The sequence below is a fragment of the Copadichromis virginalis genome, linkage group LG1, assembly GCF_057382275.1.
Source record: "Copadichromis virginalis isolate Kocher_CV1m ecotype Utaka linkage group LG1, C_Virginalis_male_GT1.1, whole genome shotgun sequence".
Classification (NCBI taxonomy): Eukaryota; Metazoa; Chordata; class Actinopteri; order Cichliformes; family Cichlidae; genus Copadichromis; species Copadichromis virginalis.
The window spans coordinates 25,406,663-25,428,613 of record NC_140618.1 but is presented as its reverse complement, the minus strand read 5'-3'; the positions used below and the strand labels follow the sequence as shown (position 1 = coordinate 25,428,613).

The window sequence follows — 21,951 nt, the reverse complement described above, 5'->3', positions numbered from 1 at the left end:
GGTCATTCCCAGCTCCACTTTAGGTAGTTTAGCCATAATAACCCATGTTTTTAATATTCGAGGCCCAAATATAAATTTCTGAGTGGATTCTGAATGGAGCCACAAACTATATTGGAACTCTCTAATAAAGCTGACACAGCCTGTTAGGCATCAGTGTTTCTTCCAGGTATAAAATACTAAAAGATTTTAACACAAGTGACTATTTTGTAGTGGGCTGCAGTTACAGTTGTTTTTGTTTAATTTATCACATGATATTAAAAAAAAAAACAAAAAACAAAAAACAAAAAAACACCAAACCTATTTTTCTTACAAACAGGAGAATTGAAAGAGATGTTTAAGATTACTTTGAAGTAGACTAGCTACAGGTGAATGTTCATGTGATAAAGCAGGTTGTCTTCCAATCAGGAGATCATGGATTGATCTCAGGCTACTCCAGTCTGCATGCCAAAGTATCCATGGGTAAGATACTAAACCTCAGTTGCGAATGTTGGAAAGCACAGACAAAAGTGTCCCTTTATTTGTATTATTCCTTCCTCTTTTCCTCATGCCTGGTAGCTCCCTTGTCGATTATAACCATGTCTTCTCATTTCTACTCCTGTCCCTCCTGGTCATTTCAATCAAAACCTTTACATCTTCAGCTCTGTTACCTCCACCTCCTCTTTTTTCCCCCAGTGTCACTGTCTACAAACCAGACATCATAGCAGGCCTCACATAATTCAGTGATCAAAAAGTCCACTGCCCTCTACACATCTTCATTACCTCCACAGGTATGTCATCTGGACCATCTTCCACTCTTCATAGGTGCCCTGCCTTCATCCTCACTAATCATCTGCACTTTCTGATTCACTAACCTCCATCCATCCATCCATCCATCCATCCATCCATCCACTCTTTTCTTCATTCATGAGCTCCTTTAAAGTACTACTTCCACTGCGTTCACTTGTTAGTACATTATATATAAGCACCAATCCATTTACTATACTGCAAATGGTCTCTGGGAGAAAATTAATTACATTAAAAGCAGCCTACTTTGACAGTAACTGAAACATACAGCAGTTTAACAACTTTAAAAATAGTCCAATGGCAAAGCCACTGTAAAGTAGGGCAAAACAATCACATGTGGCTCTAGAATCACAGGTTTGAGACCCCTGATGCAGCCCCTCAGGTTATCCTCCGTCTAAAAGAATGTTTTAGCTCTTCTCTTTTCAAGGTCACCCTGCCTCTAAGGCGGAGGTTCCGTATTAAAGCATAATATTGAGCTCCATCACAGCTTAAGCTATGCCGCAACAGTCGAGAGCATCGGAAACAGAAGCACAAGGTGCACGGATGTGTTTTTGTTTTTCAAAACACAACTTCACTCAGTGACTTTCATACAGCTGCTTTTATTTTATTTTAATTTTTTTTTTTTTAAATAGGATTTTCACTGCTGAGGGAAGTTAAAACTCAAAAAAGGCAGACTTCTCTCAGCATCATACACATACTGGCAGTTAAGGTGAAAAATAAAAACTAGAAGTTCAAGATACATCACATATGATTAAAAAATAAAATAAGACATTAACAAGTCAAGCTCTATATTCTGGCATTCATCCATCAGAAAACTAGAAAATGATACCTTACACAGGGATGTAAAATAACACTGGAGCCCTTTAGGCATTCGCTCTTCTGACATTCTTTGTTGTTACTGTGTTTTGATTCACTGAGCACCAATAAATCAAATTAAAAACTGAGTCTCTAAAGCTTGATGCTACTTTGATCCCTGGGTATTGCTCTCACAGTCTCCCAGTTCCACCATGATTTGTCGCTGAAACCTTTTTTTTTCTTTCTTTTTTTTAAGAAGCAGATGAAGTTGAGAGACTCTGATCTTTCTTTGAACTTTGGACCATAAATGTGCCTCAAGGGGGGGTTTTAAGGTAGTGTTTGCTCTGTCTTCTATAAAGCATTGTACAGTCACATTATTTACATATTCAGTATATTACAGCGCCCTCTTTTCCTTTCTCAGTAGCTTGTGTGGTGCGATCAATGCAGTGCTCTCTCTTCCTTGTGGAGAAGGCCCCTTTCTGTCTCCCTGTGCTTCTGTGTCTAATCTACTGTCCTCGGGTTGGTATATGGCAGGCTTTAACTGTGACTGGGTGATTTTTGGGAAAAGAAGGGACCTTTTTGTGATGAACATGAGTGTGAGTCTGTTCTTTAAAAGAGAAAATCCTCAGGGGCACACACTGCAAAGCGTCGGTTAGTTTGCTGGGTTGCAGTGCTGCACCTTTGGGAACTGATTCACCTGTTTAGAGGGAAGCTGTCGACAAGTGTGGGTTGGTTTGTTCTTTTGTAGGCACACGGTTGATTTTCGAAGTTGCAGGCAGATATGGAGTGCTCCTCCAATCGAGAGCAGGGGGGGAAAAAATTCAAGAAGGCAGTCCATTTATACCTGCAACGATGTGCAATATTTTCTACAGAACGCAAAGTTCATACCGCCTCGCTGTGGCGGGGGGGGGGGGGGGGGGGGGGGGGGGGGTGTTAAGGGCAAATGGGATTTATTCATTGAAGATCTGAGCACCTGTTCACACCTTTTCTCTGAGTGAAGTAGCTGATGTAGGACTGTCTTTCTGGTCCCTGTGTTTTTAATTCTTACATTTTCATTTAATTGGAGATTCTATATTAGCACTCGATTAATTCAAGCTTTGTGAACGTGGACCTTAAGTGAGCTGGATGTAAGCAACACGAGCACAGACTAGTCGTTGCTTACAAACCTCCAGTTAGATCTGCGTTTAAGCACAGGATACCAGGTGTAGAAGGCTGACCCCGGACCAAACCCGTAGCATTGATTTTGGATTAGACCCTGCGTGTTCTTGTGAGCTTACGAGGCTTTAAAACACAGCCAGTTTTCAGGCAATGCTGTGCAGCTATTATTCCCTTTGTACAGGGAGTGTTACTCACTGGCAGAAGAACTAACTTGCTGGGTCATAACACTGAGACTGCTGTGAAAATCCCTGCCACTGCTTCTAGGCAGCAGTGTCATCACAGGATAAGGCCAGGGAGGGAGAGGATGGAGGGGAAGGGGTGATCTTGGGCTCAAGCCACACTGTGACATATTCCAATTAAAAACATTTTCCCATCACCCCCTTGTCTCAATGAACTGCTTATGGATCGGTTTTGGCAGATTCAAGCGCTGTTCACTGGTGGGAGTCCAGCAGGGGGCAGGAATGCGAGCGGATGTCGTTATGTTTGTGGATGGCCCAGTCCAGGTCCAGAGGCTGTCCGTTAACACTGACCTCCATGCAGCCGCTGTAGGGTGTCGACACCAGCGTGGACACCAGAGGAACATCTGCGGGTGGAAATCACAAGAAGTGTCCAAATAACATTATTCACTTTGTTCAACGTGTCAGTGAAAACATTCATCCATCTGTTGTCATGTGGGACGTTTTGTGTGTTTTTTTTTTTAATTATTGCATTACAAAAAATCTTATGTTGTTCTTTCAGCTTTGAGAACTGTGCAAGATTCTAGCTGCCGGGGATGTTTTCCAGCCTGAACCCAGCAGTCATGCAGACAATAACAGAAGCTGATACTCTTCAATAGAGGTAGGAAGTACTTTAAAAACTTTATGGAAAACTTTTCTGTTCTGCGTAAGTGTGTATGTGCTCACCAGGGAGGCCTCCTATGAATGTAGTAGACTGTGACAGGAGGCCAGTGGGAACTTCAGCATCTTCACTTCGTCCAGAATGGCCGTCGACCAGCAGAAGGGTCTGGTTACCAGAGACTGTCACCTGGATTTCATGACTCATACCATCACAGAAGGGTGCAGGAGAGCTGGCAATGACGGCATTACCTACAGACACCAGAACAAACTAAAGACACACAGGAAGTCAGTTTGCATATCAAATATACAGAAAGTGGTTTTGAACACGTGCACAGTGCGGGATGCATTTACTCACATCTCGCCACTCATCGGTTACAGGGTTATAATCAGCCAGAGCGATGGAGAGAGGCACTCTGTCCTGGTGAACCAGTGCAAAAAGCACCCCAATAGCAGTGGTTGGATTCAGGGTCAAGCGGACGCTCAGGTTCTGTGATTCTGAAGAGAAGAGGAGGGCAGGGGGATGAAGATGACCACATGTGCTTACAATGAATACAAAGAGTTGTTCAAGCTATGAACACAAACACGCATGTACCATAGGTGATGTTGAAGAGAGCAAAGCCTGTGCCGGGGTAATATGCCCCCGGATCCTCACTGCTGAAACACTGCATGTTATCATTAGACCTGATGGTTTCTTGTATGGAGGTGTCTTCACCCGTTAGCCAGCGCCACTCCTTCATACAACCGTCAAGACGAGGGTTCACCTGAGGAACGAATGAAGTCACAACAGTTAGGAAATGTGTGAAAGTCTCTTTGTGGTGTATACATTAAAAAAAACAAAACACACACCTTATTGACCAGGCTGTCCTCTTTGAAAGGCACTCCCCCCACAGTGAGGTTGAGCTCATGCATCCCCTTTTTCAGTGTGAACAGGTCCCCGTTTACCGCAATCTTCATCACTGCTTCCCTGTCAATCTTAATCACTAGGCTCCGCCCCTGCTCCTCCACCGAGATCTGGTTAAAACCGGACATTTAACAAGCTTTTAATAAGCTAATGAAGACCGTGTATACAGCGTAGTATTATTTGTTTTGATCCTCAGCACAAGAGTCAGACCTTCCTCCACTGGCCATCGCTGACAATAGGTCCGCTGCTGGTGACCCTGCTGACGCCGCCATATTTCAGCTGCAGCTCCAGCTTCCCCTGGTTCATCGCCAGCACGATCCAGGAGCTGTTTAGGTGACCTCCAGCAAAGAAGATCACTCCCTCGTGATCGTAGGTGCGGAAGTCAAACTCTGCTGAAAAGCTGAAAAGAGAATTAGGAAACAGCAATGAAGATGGTCTTTGTCCAATGGTAACTAAGATGAAAATGCCTCCAAGACAAGACAGCTGTTGCTGATGAACACGTTGAAAAATCCAACAGAAATTTCTCACCCTGTGTGAACCCTGCGGCGAAAACGCAGCCGCACCACTGGAACACCGCTGAACATGCGTCCCAGGTAAAGAGAGCGGGGGTTCCTCTTCAGGGCCGGTGTTGTGCAGGGAGTTATAGGCTGGAGGAGAGAACAAACACAAAACCAGCGTGGAGATAAAGTCATGAGAATCATGCACATATACAAGATGGCACTTGAAATTGTACTTTTTAACCCATGATGGGATGGTAGAAGCAAGAAAAATAGCACGTGGTCCAACAGACATAGCTTTTAATCATCATTTAACAACAGCGGCAGCTGGTTTTTGTATTTCACCTTACAGCTCCGAAGGTCCTGCGCCAGCTTCATACCCTGGCGTCCATCGCAGAAGCAGTGGAAACTCCCCTGAGTGTTCAAACACTCCTCTTCACAGACACCCGTCTCACACTCATCCACATCTGACAAGCGACAGAAGGTTGGAGAAATTAAAGGGCGTGAGAGCTCAGAGTGACGACTGGGACATGAGAGAATTACAGAGAAGAAGAGAGTTCATAAATTTATCAAAGTCACATCAGCAGAGGGATTAGTCAAAACATGACCCCACAAGGATCAACAAAACATCAAATCCAGGAATGCAGGGGGGGAAAAGAAGAAAAAACATATCAGGGAATGCAAACAACACTTGAGTTAAGTGGCCTTTGACGCTGACTGGATGGTATCGCCATACTTTATATATAACCTTACATGGCCATGAGCAGGCTATGATAAGCAGTAATTCTCTAAGGAGGGACAATGAGGTTATGAAAAGTCTGGTTTGAAGTAGAGATTAGAACTTGGGCACACGAGTAATTCAAAGCTTCGGTTTAAATCCGCAGATTCTTTTCCATGTTGATTCAACACATATGATTTGGTGGCTAAGTTATCACACATATTGTGGAATAAAAAATTGGATTTTGTGTGATAGCCGTCACGTATAAATCCTGAAATACAGGATTGCTGCGGTTTCGCTCTACCACATTTTCTTTAGAGTGATTAACATTAATTACCAAGGAAAGGTGCATCGATGGCTCAGTCTGTATGTTTACTCCCCGAGTTATCTTTTTCTAAACGCAGACTTTTTCACAGTGACCTGTTACCTACTTATATACAATTTCTCCAAATACCTTTGCATTCCCTTCTTGACCCCGCTACGCAGCTGCACCGAGCCCCGCTGAGGGTAAAGCTTTTCCCTCAGTCAGTTCTGATTAAACCAAGTGTATTTATGTGTAGTTAAACACACTTACCGACGCAGCTTTTGGTTTCATTGTCGTAAACATAGCCGATGTCACACAAGCAGTCGTAGCCACCCTCCTTATTCTCACATCGTGCCGTTCCACACACACCTGCGATCTTGCACTCGTTCAGATCTGAAAGACACCAAAATGTCCTCAGCTTTGACACTCCAAAAGTCACGTGTAAGGGCTTAGGAACATTTCAAAGGAAAAGACATAGAACAATCCAGTGGGAGTAATTTGAAGAATGGAAACTTAACCTGGTCCTCATGTGCTTTGTACCATTTTATCCTCCAAAGAAACATAATTAAATACATGGATGTATTGTTTGCATATTTAATACACAGTATCTGTATGTTCCAGCACTGCAGTTACACTGAAATAAATATTTACAGAAGGAACCTTTCAGGATGTTAAATCACACAACAGTTTGAGGCCTTTCTCAGACTTCTCTTTTCTGGGGGGAAAGCTAAAACTATAAATAAAACTGTGTGAGTTTACACAGGGGTCCACATTAGGAAAACATGAGCTTGTAATGTTTTATTTTCTGCCTCGTTTGTTCACTAATCAAAGCCATGTGTTCTTTTATGGACTCACAATGATGGTTATGACCAGAGATGGGCAGTAACGCGTTACTTGTAACGCATTACTGTAATCTGATTACTTTTTTCAAGTAACGAGTAAAGTAAGGGATTACTATTGCAAAATCGGTAATTAGATTACCGTTACTTTCCCGTAGGAACGCTGCGTTACTGCGTTACTAAAACCGTGATTTTTTTTGCGAGAATGTCTCATGACAGTGACGTTAGCAAGTGCGACGTTGGTGACAGCAGCTGTGTGCAGATCAACAATGGATAATATATCGAGTGCGGAGAGAGTATGAGCGTGCAGCGTTTAAAGTGTGGAAGTACTGACCTTACTTTGAGTTTGATTCCATAAAAAGTGACAAAAACATTAGTGTCCATCGTGCGTGGGAAGAAAACTTCTTTTTACAGCGAAAAAAACCCCTAAACTTCCGAGCAAGCACCGAGTAGCTACGACGTAATGGGAAACTCACAGAGAAACTCGCGCGGATTCTTCAACTGACCGCAGCACACCTACACCAGGGTAACCCTCCGCCTACCCTGCTCCTGCTTTACAGGTGAAAATAGAGCAAAAGGACCGCTGAGTCTTTGACTTTATTTATTTTCTGCTGTGTTTTACTTGCATCTGTTTGAAAGAGTGAGTGAAAACACAAAAAATATTTTATTTTATGTGCTGGAATGTGTAGAAAATAGGTTTAAATGTTAAACTAATTTATTCAACTCAGAGAATGTTGCATATAATTAAATGTTTTGCTTGATGCATAAAGTTAAAAGATTAAAACTGATAAAACAAGTTAAAAAAAGAGACTTTTCCATTTGATTACATTTTGTATGATGGATTATGTAGAAAAAGTAGAATTGGGCTGAAAGATCTATCACTTTATCACCTCTTCAGGTTGTAAATCGTGTTTTTAAAAAGTAACTAAGTAACTAAGTAACTAAGTAATTAATTACTTTTGAAAATAAGTAATCAGTAAAGTAACGGGATTACTTTTTGGGGGGAGTAATCAGTAATTAGTTACTGATTACTTTTTTCAAGTAACTTGACCAACACTGGTTATGACACAAGACAGAATAACACTGCTGCTGGACTGTTTCAGAGACTTGAACTTCAGAATAATTACAAATTTAACTTTAGTTTTATTTTTTTTGGTCAGGGATTATACACAAAAACACTGATCTCAAAAAGAAAAGAAGCCCTGAACTAGATTTAGCTACTGGCTAGTTTTCATCTGCAGTCCGTGGGTATGGAGGCTAAGCTGCAACTTCTGAGGACAGAAACTGTGCTTTTTTTCCCCAGTGACCACTCAGTTCCCACAGAGCATCGTGTCAAAATGCTTTCAGCCACTAAATTCCATATAAGTGGGGAGAGTTTTTTTTAAATTTTTTTTAAATAACTCGTCTGGACACTGGAGTTTGGGGCATGGCAGCTTAGATTGACAGGTATGCGTTTCTGGAGCATTTCTGGAGCATTTTAATGGATTATCTGACAAACACATTGCTCTAGTATTTAACAATAATTAGCATTGTGTGTGTCTATGCATTGTCCCTGTGTAGTTTATGGATGTAACATGCAACTATACCAATTATCAGTTTATTTACAAAAGTACTTTTTAAAAACACAAGTGTTGTAGAAAGCACCAAAACACCACACAACAAATCAGCAACAACAACAGTAACAAACAGAAGGTTAGAACACACCACTCTCATTCTGAATTAAAAGCTAAAGAATAACATTTTAATATATGTTTTAAATGGAGTTAGGAGCTGAGATATATCTGGTGATGCCAATCCATTAAAGGTTTAAAAAAAAAAAAAAAAAATCTTAAAATGAACAAACAGGGAGCCAATGAAGGAAGGCCAGGATGGGGGAGATGTGCTCCAGTTTAAAGACGAACTGCAGCATTTTGGACTAACTGTAGGCAAGCAAGGGAAGCTTTGCTAAGGCCAATATAGTGCGCATTACAGTAGTCCAGATTTGTTGTGATAAAATAAGACATCCAAAAATTGGGGGGGGGGGGGGGTGGATTTGAATCTTTGAAAAAGTCTGAAATGAAAAATTGATAAAATGATAAAAACTAGCTTTAATAATGGAATTTATATGCTTATCTAGTATAAAATCACAGTCCAGTCTGACATCAAGGTTAGTCACTCGGACCCAGGTCCAAGAGAGGAGTAGTACACACACCACCAGGTCTGAACACAATGATCTGAGTTCCTTGTGATCTGATATCTTTCAGACACTTCTGTAGTGGTTTAGGAGTTGAATTGACATTTCTTTTTATAGGCATGTAGATTTAGGTGTTGTCTGCATAGGAAAGATATGCATGCATGTCCATGTTTTTTAAAAATCAGGCCCAGGGAAAGAAGTTAAAGAAAAGAAAAGGCCTGGACTGAGAATCGATCCTTGTGGGACACCAGACCTATTAACTTCTGGTTTTAAAAAACTAATGTGGAGGCAGCCAAATTGTTAATACTGAGGCTCAAAATGAGTCCAGAGACCAATGGATGACGTCATCGTGGGTACATCCATCTACAGTCTATGAGACTGATATTATATTAAATACAAAATATAAATAAGCAGAAGTAGATAAAATACAACATAATCAATTATACAAGTCTATAAAGAATTTATATTTTCAGAGTGGGAAGTGGATTCAGAATTGGTAAATGGCGATGATGTGTCTATTTGCAGCAGTGCTGACTTGATTCCAGCTATTAGAAGACGTGCATTCGTGGTCTGCGGCTTACCATTACACAGCTGACGTCCTGACAGTGTGTAGCCTTGGCGACAGGAGCAGTGGTAACTGCCCACAGTATTGTTGCACTCGTGGTCACATCCTCCATTTCTCCTGCTGCACTCATCGACATCTGCAAGCAGGAGAGAGGTGAGAAATGCAGGTTGCTTTCAGCTGGATGCTGTTTAGTGACTGTGAATTTCTTGTTTGTTGTACATTCCAAATAAGGGACACAGTATGTAACTGTGGCTGAGTGTTTAGGAGGACTGTGGTTGTCAAGTGGAAAAGGCTCAGACCGACTCAAACTGAATCTGTTTTGGTTTCCTCTCGCAGTAAGGTGGTAGGATGAGTCACAGTGGAAATGTGTGGAATGATGGCTGCGCCATAAATCAGAGAAACATGTTCCCCTCTCCCTCACAGTGAGAGTTTAGAACTTATGTGGATTTAACTTCTAACAAGCATGCAAACCTCAGTTTGGAGTCTGGGATAGCACTTCCCGTACATGCACTTCATAATGATCTTACACACCATTCACACATCATTAATAACTGCAGCAGGAGCTGGATATTAGACAGCATGCCATCAATAACAGCTTTTCAAGGTCAAATTAATTCCAGCATCGTTGAGAGACAAAACAGTATTAGTTTACACATGAGAAAAGCAGGATGTTTCTATCAGTGGACAGGACAGGGGTTCGCTGTCAGAGCCAAGGTCACAGTAATGACATTTGCACTGATGTACCAGAATGACAGAGCAAAAATTCAACCTCTGCTGAGCTCCAGGACACAGCTTTCCATAATGATGACAGTACCTTTCTCACACGTGGCTCCCGTCCAGCCCGTAAAACAATGACAGAGGAAGTCGCCCTTTTTGTCCTCGCAGCGGACGGTACCGCTGGGATTGCAGGGATTGGGAGAACACTGATTGGGAATATCTTAAAGTGTGAGAAAACAGAGACAGAGAAAAAGACATGTTATTACTGCTTTAAGCATCAAGTCTGTACAAAGGTTGCTTATAGTCAGTGTAACTGTATACCATAACAGACAGAGGACACTCCTGATATGCAGAATCTCTCTTAGGTTCTACACATTGGGAGATCTGTATAAATAGCCTAACTTGTGACAGGCTCTCTTTCCGGACATGCCCTAATTCCCACCACCTGTCCTCTACTTCTCAAGAAACAATACTGAATTGATATTTAGCTTTATTTTTAATTCTTGTTTTTGCTACTTTTCTATTCCATATTTACACTTAATTCCCCCCCTCTTTTCCCCCCCACTGCACGCTTGTGTAATAGTGCTCAGTTTTCTCTCCAAATCTGTTTCCTTCCCAAGCAGAGGAGTTTGAGTACTCGACAAGTCTGGACATGTTAGCTGGAGTTCAGAGAAAGAGAAAATGACAAAGACTGGAGAAAATGAAAGGGGGGGGGGGGAAGAGAGAGGATTTGCGTTTGCGTTTTTGCATATAAAACCCAAAGCCACAACTTCTTCTTTTTTTGTAACATTGCATGACAGCTAGAGATGGACCGATCCGATATTATGTATCGGTCAGATACTGACGTAAATTACTGGATCGGATATCGGAGAGAAATAAAAATTTAATCCAATCCATTAAATATCAAAAAAGCACCTCACAAAACTTGCGACATGGCGTAACTCGGCTCATAACCGTTGCACGTCGCAGCAGTATGCGTCACGTGATAGAGCGGCTGTGTGTATTTGTAGCCTCGCTACAAATCCGGCATTTCATCTCCGAGGAAGTGATCCCAGAGAGAAGTAAAGCAAATGTGTAAGTAGCCCAAAATAAATGTAAGTAGCCCGAATAAAAAAGAGAGCAATTTTTTGATTGATGTTTTGTTTCCTGTTTTGTTTCCTTTACAATATTATACTTTAATGTATAATATTGTAGAGGAAACAAAACATTAATCAAAAAATTGTTGAAAAACAAATTACAACATTGTATAAAAATTACAATCATCAACTCAAATACTTGGTTCTAATTGAACAGAAATTTCTATGAACTTGTAAGAACTGTGTAGGACATGAATCAGTCTGTGTCAGATCCTGAATTTGAAATTTCCGCTGAAGTCTAAACAGATTTTTCAGGTTTATTTTTAGTATGTTATTTGCAATTGTGTTTGTTCTGGGAAAGATATTGCAGACTGAGCAATAATGCGTTTCTTGCATTTCTCATGGGTTCTAATGGGGGCCTTTCTTAAAATGACTGGTCCCAGTAACAAAGGCGCTTGTCGACTCAGAAATCGAGAGAAAACCAACAACACACCCGGCAGAACATTATGTTATTTACACGGGTGCGCATAAGTGGTCCGCATGTGCGCATTCGCTGTCAAAATAAAAGACGCGCACCAGATAAGAAGTTGCAACGCACGTTTGCGTCCATATAAAAAGCACTGTTTTTGTCCGCTAGAGTGGGATTTTCACAGCACATTCCGCACCACGTCTCTGTGCGTTCATCATTTGTTTGAAGCCAGCTCACCTCCTATAACCACTTTTCCGAGAATACGTGCTTTTTTGTGGTTCTGACTCCTTCTGACATTTCTTTGGAGGTAGAGGAACACCAAAGTAATTGCTTAAAGGAGCTTCTTCGACATCTTTAAGAGTTTTAAACAAATGTCTGTCCTCCTCCAGAAAATCTTATGTATGCAAACACGCGTTGCAACTTCATATCTTGTGCGCGTTTTTTTTTTTGGTTTTTTTTCTTTGACAGCGAATGCGCACCTGCGGACCACTTATGTGCAGCCCCGGTTATATAGCTCGTCATATTGCAGCCACAGAAATTCTTTTGTCCATGAAACCATAAAGCTGCACTTTCTTTTTGCCTTATAGTCTGATTTGTCATAACTTTTCCGTTTTGTGGTAAGCTTTTCTTTGGCTGTCACTTCTTCACCCTGACCTCTCTTATTTGGCTCAGCAGAACTAAGATATATATCCTGCTGCTTTTACACACACACACATAACGCTCAGTGATTCTCTGCGCGATCAACCTTTCATATGTTTAAGCTTGCTGCGGGAGATTTCACTTGTCATGTTTGCATAGTAAGCTAACGATTGATAAGACGATGTCAGAGGAATTGGTGCGCAAATTATCATCACTCACCAATCAGTGCTGTCGCTCTCTATACACAGTTCGCACGATTGCAAAGTGAAAGCAAAAAAACAAGCGCAAATTCAAACGAGATTTCAATATGTCACATATTGACAGTGGCTCACCGATGCCAATGACATAATTACCCAGCTACATTTCCGAAAGAATGCAAAAGCATTGACATATATTTTTCCTTCCTACAATAGCCCGACGGGCAGGGAAGAGATAGATTTTGGTAGCCCGACTGGAAAAATCGCTAGCCCCGGGACGTCGGGCTAGCGATTTTGCAAGCCCTGTATCTGATTGAGGAATCACTCATCTTTGGAAAAGAGAGTTTATTACAGAGAAATGGCTCTTTCCAAAATAAAAGCTATACTATCCGCTTCTTCTGGGCTATATTCTCAGCAGCATATTGTAGCGGGTCAGGGCTGTTCGGGGTTCTGTTTGTACAGTTATGTTTTGTTTATGTTGCCATAGTGACGGGTGACGCCTTCTCGCTGCGACGGTGTATCCTTCCAGGGTCAGAGGGCGCTCTGTGTGTTGTTGTTGCTGTGCGGTTGCCGCGCTGAGCAGTTAGCTAGCGGCAGTGTTCTTCTGCAGATATCAATAAACGGCTGTGCTCCCTGGCTAGCTCACGGGAAGCAAGACCAAACAATACCTCCGTCTCCTCCTTGTCTGAGCTCGCCACAATATTAAACATATCAGGTCCCCATAAGGAGAATCGTGTGCTAAGGGCTGTCTAAATGACTCGGGTAAAGTTTGTAGCATGCATGCTTGTTGTTTTTGTCTTCTTCCACTTGTCTTTGCACTAGGATGATGTCGGCGTAAATGTGCAGTCATATTCGTTGTGTTCCCACTAGTGCTGTCAGCGTTAATCTCGTTGAAATGACGTTAACGCCACAACACGGCAAATCTCCATTAACGAGCTACCCCTGCGTGGGGCTAGACGGCCAACACGTTAACGAGCTAACTGCGCTAACACACTAGCTCCCACCCATGTAATTGAGCATTGCGTGGCACATCCAACATACTGTTTTACTTTAGTCCATGACGCGCTTACCTTCAGGGTCATACATCACATGAAAACCAAAATAATTCCAAACGCCAGATCTGAATGAGGGTGGAGGAGGTTCAATTTGCCATGTTGCAAGGAGAGCTTAACTTCTGTCTCGCTAGCTTGCCCTGCGCTCTTCCTTCTGACGATGCTGTCTGTGTTGAACACTCAGTGGATCTGCGCTCGACAGTGCAGCCTAGGCGGAGTAGTCGAACGCAGATTCACTGAGCGCTCAACACAGACAGCATCGTCAGAAGGAAAGTTGATAAAATAAATTACAAATGTTGTATTGTTCGATACATATGCGTACCGAACCGAAAGCACTGTATCGAACGGTTCAATATCGATACGAGTATCGTTGCACCCCTAGTAAGTACATCTCTGAATATTTGTAAAGCATTCCCTCGTTAAGCTTAACAACCGATATATGGAGCGACTGCCTCTCTCCCCCTCCCTCTCCTGCTGCTACTTCAATTGAGAAACTGATCAATGATCAGCTGATCGGGCTTTTCTATCGCAAGTCCGTCTCGTTTGTTTTTGGCCCACTTTGCACCAGAAAGAGAAAACCAGCGGCTGAACAACAGCAGCACGTTTAAGCTTGATAAGCTGTTGTTAGAATTTATTTAATATTACTTTCTACTCGAGGATCTTTTTCTATGTAGCTGACGGTTGGTAACTGTGCAGGGGCGGATCTAGCAAAGTTTAGCCAGGGGGGCCGATAGGACATTAACAGGGAAAAGGGGGCACAAAGAATGCCGCATGCCACAGCCGCTCTATCACGTGATGCATACTGCTCCGACCTGCTAATGTTCTGAGGCGAGTTACGGCGTGTTGCAAGTTTTGTGAGGTGCTTTCGTGATATTTAATGGATCGGATTACATTTTTTATTTTTCTCCGATATCCGATCCAGTAATTTAGGTCAGTATCGGACCGATACCGATACGTAATATCAGATCGGTCCATCTCTACTTTCTACACCAGGATCCTTTTCTACATAGCTGACGGCTGGTAACTGTGCAGGGGCGGATCTAGCAAAGTTTAGCCAGGGGGGCCGATAGGGCATGAACAGGGAAAAGGGGGCACAAAGACATACTTTTCTTTCTTATTCTCATTTAAAATGTCTCGCTTTTAATAAATAATTATCCGAATCTTACACCCAAAGTTTTAATCTGATGTAAAATGTATATAAGTCCATTACTGTATATAGTAACTATTAAGTCTAATATACCCTAGTAAGCTATAGTACTTTTTCCTTTGGGAAGGTATGATCTGTGCAGTCTGTAGTTCTGTTGAAGAAAGATGTTGAATCTATTTAATTATTCTTGAAAAATAATTTATTTCTGGGCATTTTTTTCCACACTGCATCAAATTAAAGTTGATTACGTCGATTAAGCATCATGAGGTGGTGGGTGGTTCCCTATTTATTTATTTTTTGCTGGGAGTTTTAGAACCCTATTAGTTAGGTTGCTTACTCTTTAAAATACCAGAGTAGGGATTATGGTGCAGGTTTAAGTTTATTTTTGGGTGCAGTGTATTTTTTGCATACAGGTATAACAGAATAGCTTTAGTGTTTTTGTTTTGTTTTGTTTTTTAACTTGAGTATTAACTTATACAAAAAGCAGCAAGATATTAAAAGAACAGTTTTATTGATTAAAAAACACACTATATCGGATTCATATCGGAATCGGCCGATATCCAAATTTATGATATTGGTATCGGTCATAAAAAAGTGGTATCGTGCCATCTCTAATGACAGCTGCTCAAAACTACACACTAACGGCTTGTGGTACTTTGCATCTGTGAACCTTTATTTTGTTTATGCAATCTCTATTGACAGCTTCATATATGACAGTTGCGATGCTGTGAAAGTGTCAACAGAAACATAATACAAAACCAAATCTTTTCAGGAATACCAGGTTGTCACTCCTCAACAAAAACAAGACTACGTGAAGCATGGGATCCGTTCGCTGCAATGGGCAAGACCTTATGAAAATAACATGTCCATATTACAATATACACCAATATTCTCCAAATCCTCTACCATTCAGCATTTTTGGTGCCTACAAAGAGATGAATCTGTCCATGCTGTGTATATTAATAACAGATACCAGCTTGTGACTTATGTTCTGAAAGCAAGCCAGACAGCTGCTCTAAAAATAACATGGAATAATAGTCAAATATAAAAAATGCTGACTGTCACACCTGTGCTAAATGTAGTCGAAATTACAAGTTAGAGATGTGTAGAGCCAAAGCTAGCCGTCTCATTCGGAAAGAGCAAAATCTAAATAGAGACAATGATTTTGTGAGCTGAATTTAGACTTTAAAAACATTAAAGCACTGCATGATGCCAGCAATGAGGAAAAGCTCAGCAATTCATCAATGCAGAGTAAGACAAAAAACAAATGTTAAGAGACGGCACTAAAAACATTTAAACAGCACTTTTAAGTTATTATTATTAGGACCATTTTATTATCTTAAGTTTGAATTAAGTTAATAATGCCTAAGGTTGGATGCTATAGTTGGGTATATTTGCCTTAACAGACTTAATCTTCTCAACTACCAGCTATTGGTGTAATGTAACTTTGTGCATTTATTAAAAACATCTGTATTTAAACTGAGCGTTATGTGCACAAATACTTGGCTGATGTCAGTGCTTTACAGATGATGATCCCTCAGTTACAAATAACACAGCAGGAATGTTTTACTACAATACATTTTATCAGATATTTCTTTTTTTTAACATTGAAGTAATATTCCTTCATCAAAACTGAAAATATTTGCATATCAGCATCAGTGCATGCAATTGTACTCTCTGACAAAGGAGGGCAGATATTAAAAAAAAGAATCCCACCCATGCTCCTGGTTAGTGATGCTTTGTAGACCATTAAACAAGAAGTGTAACTGCAGGAGCCAAGCTTGTTTCCTCTGCTTCAAAATTTAATGGTCCCCCAACACAGAGTCACAATTTAGTTCCATTTGTTAAAACACACACTGTGGAATCACAGCCTACAAAGCTTCCAGAGAAGTAACAATGTGCCATACTGTGGATGTCAAAGAACAGTAACACGTGTCTTTCAGTGATCTATTTTTATCCATTTTTGTAAAGTGCCATTCACAGAAAACTGCAGACTAAGGAAACAGAAGCAGGGAGCAGTGGGAGAATTAACTCAGTAGATGTTTCCATAATGCGCTGTGCATGTCGGAAATATTCCATAAATAAATTGGTGGAAAGCCAGAATCTGCTTTGAGACCATTAGTGGTGACAGGCAACTGATGAGCGAGATAGAAAAATGGTGGAAAGGAGATGGTGCTGACAACTGGTGGAAAAAAAGTACTGCCGTATCTTTAAATGTCACAATGCTGCAGCTGAGTCATGGAAACGCCTCCCCCGCAAGACAATCAACAGCCAATAGCAGTAAAGCCGGTCTCCTGTATCCTGATGCAGCAGAAATCCTTAGCCATCCTCTCATCAGACCATCCTCTCTACGTCATTCCCCAGCCGAGCCCACACACGAAGAGGCTGGCGCAGTCGCTCAGGAAGTGAGTGCGCGAATATGTGACGACTAAAGGGGTGTGTCACTCATTCAGCAACGTGTAGCGTCACTGTAGCAAAGTGCTGCAATGTTACTCATAGACACTCACGCACACACAGTTCACTTTAAAAGGAGCTAGGTGTGCCACGCTGAGAAAATGGACCTGGAGGTGCCGAAGAGATTCAGCACATCTCTGCTTCCGATTGCTTCTGTACTTGCAGAGGGCACACACTGGAGTGTGATGCAGAGCAGTGATACTGCAGTGCAGCACAACTCTGCAACATAACTAGCTCCCTGTCTCTTCATGTAGCAACTTTCTCAGTGAAATAAAAACCGAGAATAAATGAGAGAGCAGGATGTAGACATGCATTAATCTAACCTATTCACAGACTAACAATAAAGCTGAAAGGCAGACAGGAGGAGGTAAAAAAAACAAAACAAAACAAAAAAAACTTACTGTGGACACATGTGACCAGATCCTGTTTTTTCTTTTCAGAATCTCCAAACGTGTCCAGGCAGGCTAGACAGAGACAAAAATGGAATTCAGTTGAAGGGATGACAAACGTATAATCAGCCAAGAGAGAGATTAATGGTTTTAGGTAGAATAACTTACCTAAATACTTGGGATAAAAGTAGTTCTGCATCAGAGAAAAACAAAACACAGAGGGTAAAGTTATGTGTTTGCAAACAAAATCTAAACAAGGCAATACAGTCTCAATGAACTCTTAAAATTAGTAACAGGTTTCTGCTTATACTTGACTTAATTGTGCATTTGTTTTGGGGGGGTTTTATAGCTCACTTCTGCAGGAAAAACAGTTCATAAACAATCATGAAATTTGGCAGTGCGATGCAGAGATTAGGCTATGATTACTCTGTAATCTGCTCTAACAGGGTGCAGCTCTATGACAGGAGCTTCTTCAGCATTCTCTGCATTCCTGGTAGTAGTACCATCCCTCCTGCCTTCTGGCTGCAGCAGTTCTCCACATATAGGCCAAAATCTGAGACTCTGGAGGCACAGAGTCACACTCATGCTGCAGTAGATGCCAGATGTCTTATTAAGTGAAACTAATCAGGCAAAATTCTGTGTGGGGTAAAGTCTGATTATACACTGACCTAAAATATAAGCTGACCTTCAAAGGTTAACCAAAACGACTAAATTTGAACCTCACACTGAGCAAGTTAGTTTTGACACCTTCTTCTCATTTGTATGTCCCGTATGTCATCAAATAAATGAGAGACCAGAAACTTGGTATGACTGTCCATTGCCAAGGATGATCATAAGCATTGGGAACACCCCAGCCTCTCTCTTTCCCTCTCTGCAGAGCTACAAAGCTGCAGCAGAATAAAATGCAGAGTCAGAGACGGGCCCTTTCAGGATGAATAATGCAGATACGAGTGAGACTGCAGCTTTGTGTCACGACAAGGTTCAAAACTTAAAGGAGTAATTTGGTGTTCTGCCGGTGGCATGCGTGGATCTGATTCAGACATCACCCGACTTCACCCTTTTTACCAGAATCCACCTCAGCTTCAGTTTAATCCTCCCTCTCTCAGCGCCAGACTAATCTTACAAGTAATCTTAAGTCATCGATTGCCTCATTCGCTCCCTCTCTACTACAATTCACAATATCAAATCTTAAGGAGTGAATGTGACATTTAAAGGGCAGCACATCACCAACACAAGTCCACCACTTAAAACCGTTGAATATGAATGTCAGATGTAGAAATTAAGAAAAATTACAGAGTTCACAATCAAAAGCATCCAGCCACGTTAGGGTAGACTTGTTGCAGAAGATTCTGGGCATGCATCTGCACTATTATTTGCTGTAGCACATATCATCTTCCCGAGGAAGCCCAAGAAGCCCAAGTTCTGTGTGTTTTTCTAAACACTTTGGATTATTTATAGCCTGTTTGCACATACAGCACACTGTAGTACATATAAAATAGGCTTATGAATTCACATGGATGGAAAGGCTGACGTGTACACTCATGAATGCAGAATGGAAACTAATCTCCAGTACAGGTTTCTGAGCATGGCCCGTGTGATGGATTTTGTACGATGTTAAATGTCAAGTAGGAAACATGTCTTCAGATTACCAGGGCAACGTACACAGTAATGTTGAATGAAATGCATATGTGTGCATGTGCAACATCAGAAGATGCAACACGATGAGAAAAAGAAACAGAAAGACATCCAGCTACATCCCATATTTGTTATCAACTTAAGGACAAATGTCAATATGAAGAGGAGATTGGGGATATAAAAGAGGATTTCACAAATGACGGTAGAGTCATGCTGACTCAGTGTCTGTCACAGAAACAAAACAAAAGACGCGGAAAGCGGCCAAGTCCCAGACATGGGAATATTATGTGTCCTGACAGCTATCAGCATGCTGGACTTATTGAAGCATGAATACTAGCGGCAAGCAGCCCAGACAATGAATCATTAGTGTGTGTGTAGTCATTATGAACATGATGTAAACACCCAGCCTCCCTGAAGTTACAGTACATAACACAACCTCAGCAGGTAATGGTGCTCTGATGGAGTTGGTGGTACTGCAGTACCTCCTCACAGGATGAGAAGGAAGCCCGCCTTTGCTCGCATGCAGCCTTTGCTGAGCTGCAGCTGAGACTAACTTGTGAACACACCACTCACCGTCTCCGGGTCGTTTTCAAACACTTCTCTGGCCTCCTCCTTGCTGCACTTTTCCTCCACGCACTCCCTCTCCAAGTGTCCTTGCTTCGTCTCCTCGAAGACTTGATTCGCCCTCCTGTGTCTGCTCAGAAACTGGTTCGCCTCTTGAGGGGACAGTGAGACTAAAGAAAGAAGGACAAAAGAGAGCAAAACGAGCAAAGTTTAGTCACCTTTAAAAAAAAAAAAAGAGCAAGTGAATGTCAAACAACTCTGCGGTTAAGCAATACACTGGCGCAGGAAAACAATGTGAGGGATGTTGCGAAATATCTAACGTTAACCGTCAGTACTGGCAATAACCAAGACGTGTATCATCACCAGCTGCAACTCAAATGTCAAAGAGGGTTTAGCGGGCTAGCTAGCCGCCTAGCATGTAACTGTTTACTTACTGCTGTCGGACCAGCGGACGAGCAGCAGGATTAGCAGCGCTGCCGACGGAAAGGACTTTGTCGGGGTCAGCCGCATTGTTTGACTGCTGTGTTTGCGCCAAGCTCGAGAAACTTTCTCCTGCCCCGTCCCACCCCCTCCTCAGCCTCTCTCGGTGTAAGCGCAGGCGTCGGTGCGAAACGCCGCAGGTATTCAGGTGACTTGCTCCGACCGTTGGCCGTTAACGTCTACGGTAGGACACGAACGTCGCGCGCGCTTGTGTGTGAGTCTGTGTCCCCCTCCTCCTCCAGGACGCTCACTACTACTACACGGGGAAACTGCACGACCGACCTCTTCTACCCCCCTCGCGTGCGGTTCAGCTGGTCCCCATCGCGGTGTGTGGGGACTTTTACTTAGCCGTCTGCGGAGGAACACTGCTCGTCTCTGCTTCAGGAGGAGGAGTAGCTCTCTGAGAAGTGCAGGCAGGAGTTTGAAGTGATGCAGACACCTCTTCATCCCTCCCTCCCTTCTCTGTGTGTTCGCGTGTGTGCATGTGCGCGCGCATCACACTGGGGAAAAAAATCTGTTTAACTGGCACGCAATCCGTGATTTGGGTGTTGCACTTGTGGTTAGTAAGTAAATACTTGTATTAAAGTAAACAATACTCGAGTACTTTGCAATGCCCTCAAAAGTATTTTAAACGTTAGTCCAGGGGCATAACCAAAGGGGGGGCATGAGGTGGCACAGACTACGCTAATTGTTATCCCCCCCCCCGCCCCCCCTTTGATTTTTTTTTTTTAATTCAGTTTAATCTCCAAAGTGAATTTTTTTATTTCAGCTTAATTATTATTGTTTGGAAATGTTTAGTTTTATTTTATAATTTTAATTAGTTCTTCTGTTACTTTTAAAAAATTAAAAAGTAAATCAGTGCCATTGTTACAATAAAAACATAGAACTTCTTGAAAGCAGTTTACTTAGTGTTTTAGACAACCAAAGTCTCAATAAACATTTCCTCAGTGTCTTGTCAGGCAAGTTATAATAAAATTGAGAAAAAACAAATATTAAAACAAATCATACTTCTTTTATATTTATATTTCAAGTCTAGTTTTCATTTTAATTTTAATTTTTTTTCACATTTTATTTTAGTTTTTAGTTTAGTTTTAGTTAATGATAGAACTTTGAAGAGCTGTGAAAACGTATTTTCCCCTTCCTGATTTATTTTTCTTTCTTTTTTGCATATGTGTCATATTTGCCTGTTAAATCATCATGAATTAACGATGAATAACCACATTTTCTGAAAAGCTGAGTTCACTTTCACCAGCCAAGCCTATTTGCTTATTGAAAAAACTGAACTTTTTGGAACAAAATAAAGTCTTGAACAAGCAATCCATGCTGGAAACCCCTCCAGTGTGGTTGAATTAAAACAATTCAGCAAACAAGAGTGGGCCAAAATTTCTCCACAGCGATGTAAAATACTCGTTGCCAGTTATTGCAAATGTTTGACTATGTCACAGTCACATGTCAGAAGCAGAAATGACGTCACTCCTAAGTTGAGCGTGTTCTATTACTAAAGTCAGAAAAGCAAGAAAAAAGAGGATTTGGTTTTCTTCTTAGCAAGGTAGACCTATTTGT

At 41.6% G+C, this 21,951-nt stretch overlaps 1 protein-coding gene across 1 annotated transcript; it reads right to left on the bottom strand.

The window, feature by feature from the left end:
• Positions 1-1,362: 1,362 nt before the first annotated feature.
• On the bottom strand, positions 1,363-20,823 carry gas6 (growth arrest-specific 6). Its single transcript, XM_085456364.1, has 15 exons — positions 20,343-20,823; positions 19,918-20,078; positions 17,878-17,902; positions 17,722-17,784; positions 10,384-10,506; positions 9,586-9,705; positions 6,263-6,385; positions 5,316-5,437; positions 5,002-5,120; positions 4,684-4,873; positions 4,419-4,583; positions 4,165-4,333; positions 3,928-4,067; positions 3,639-3,840; positions 1,363-3,319 (listed from the first exon to the last, which is right to left on the bottom strand). The coding sequence occupies exons 1-15, from the start codon at positions 20,416-20,418 to the stop codon at positions 3,168-3,170; spliced, it is 1,950 nt and encodes a 649-aa protein (XP_085312490.1). The 5' UTR covers positions 20,419-20,823; the 3' UTR covers positions 1,363-3,167.
• Positions 20,824-21,951: the final 1,128 nt, after the last annotated feature.

What these genes read in the sequence shown, in the direction of transcription:
- gas6 (XM_085456364.1), bottom strand. Translation starts at nt 20,418, where the DNA reads ATGCGGCTGACCCCGACAAAGTCCTTTCCGTCGGCAGCGCTGCTAATC. An exon ending in TCTGGTCACATGTGTCCACA is followed by an intron (nt 10,507 to 17,721) that starts GTAAGTTTTTTT and finishes TCACACTTTAAG; the next exon opens with ATATTCCCAATCAGTGTTCT. An exon ending in AGGACCTTCGGAGCTGTAAG is followed by an intron (nt 5,121 to 5,315) that starts GTGAAATACAAA and finishes TCTCTCCTCCAG; the next exon opens with CCTATAACTCCCTGCACAAC.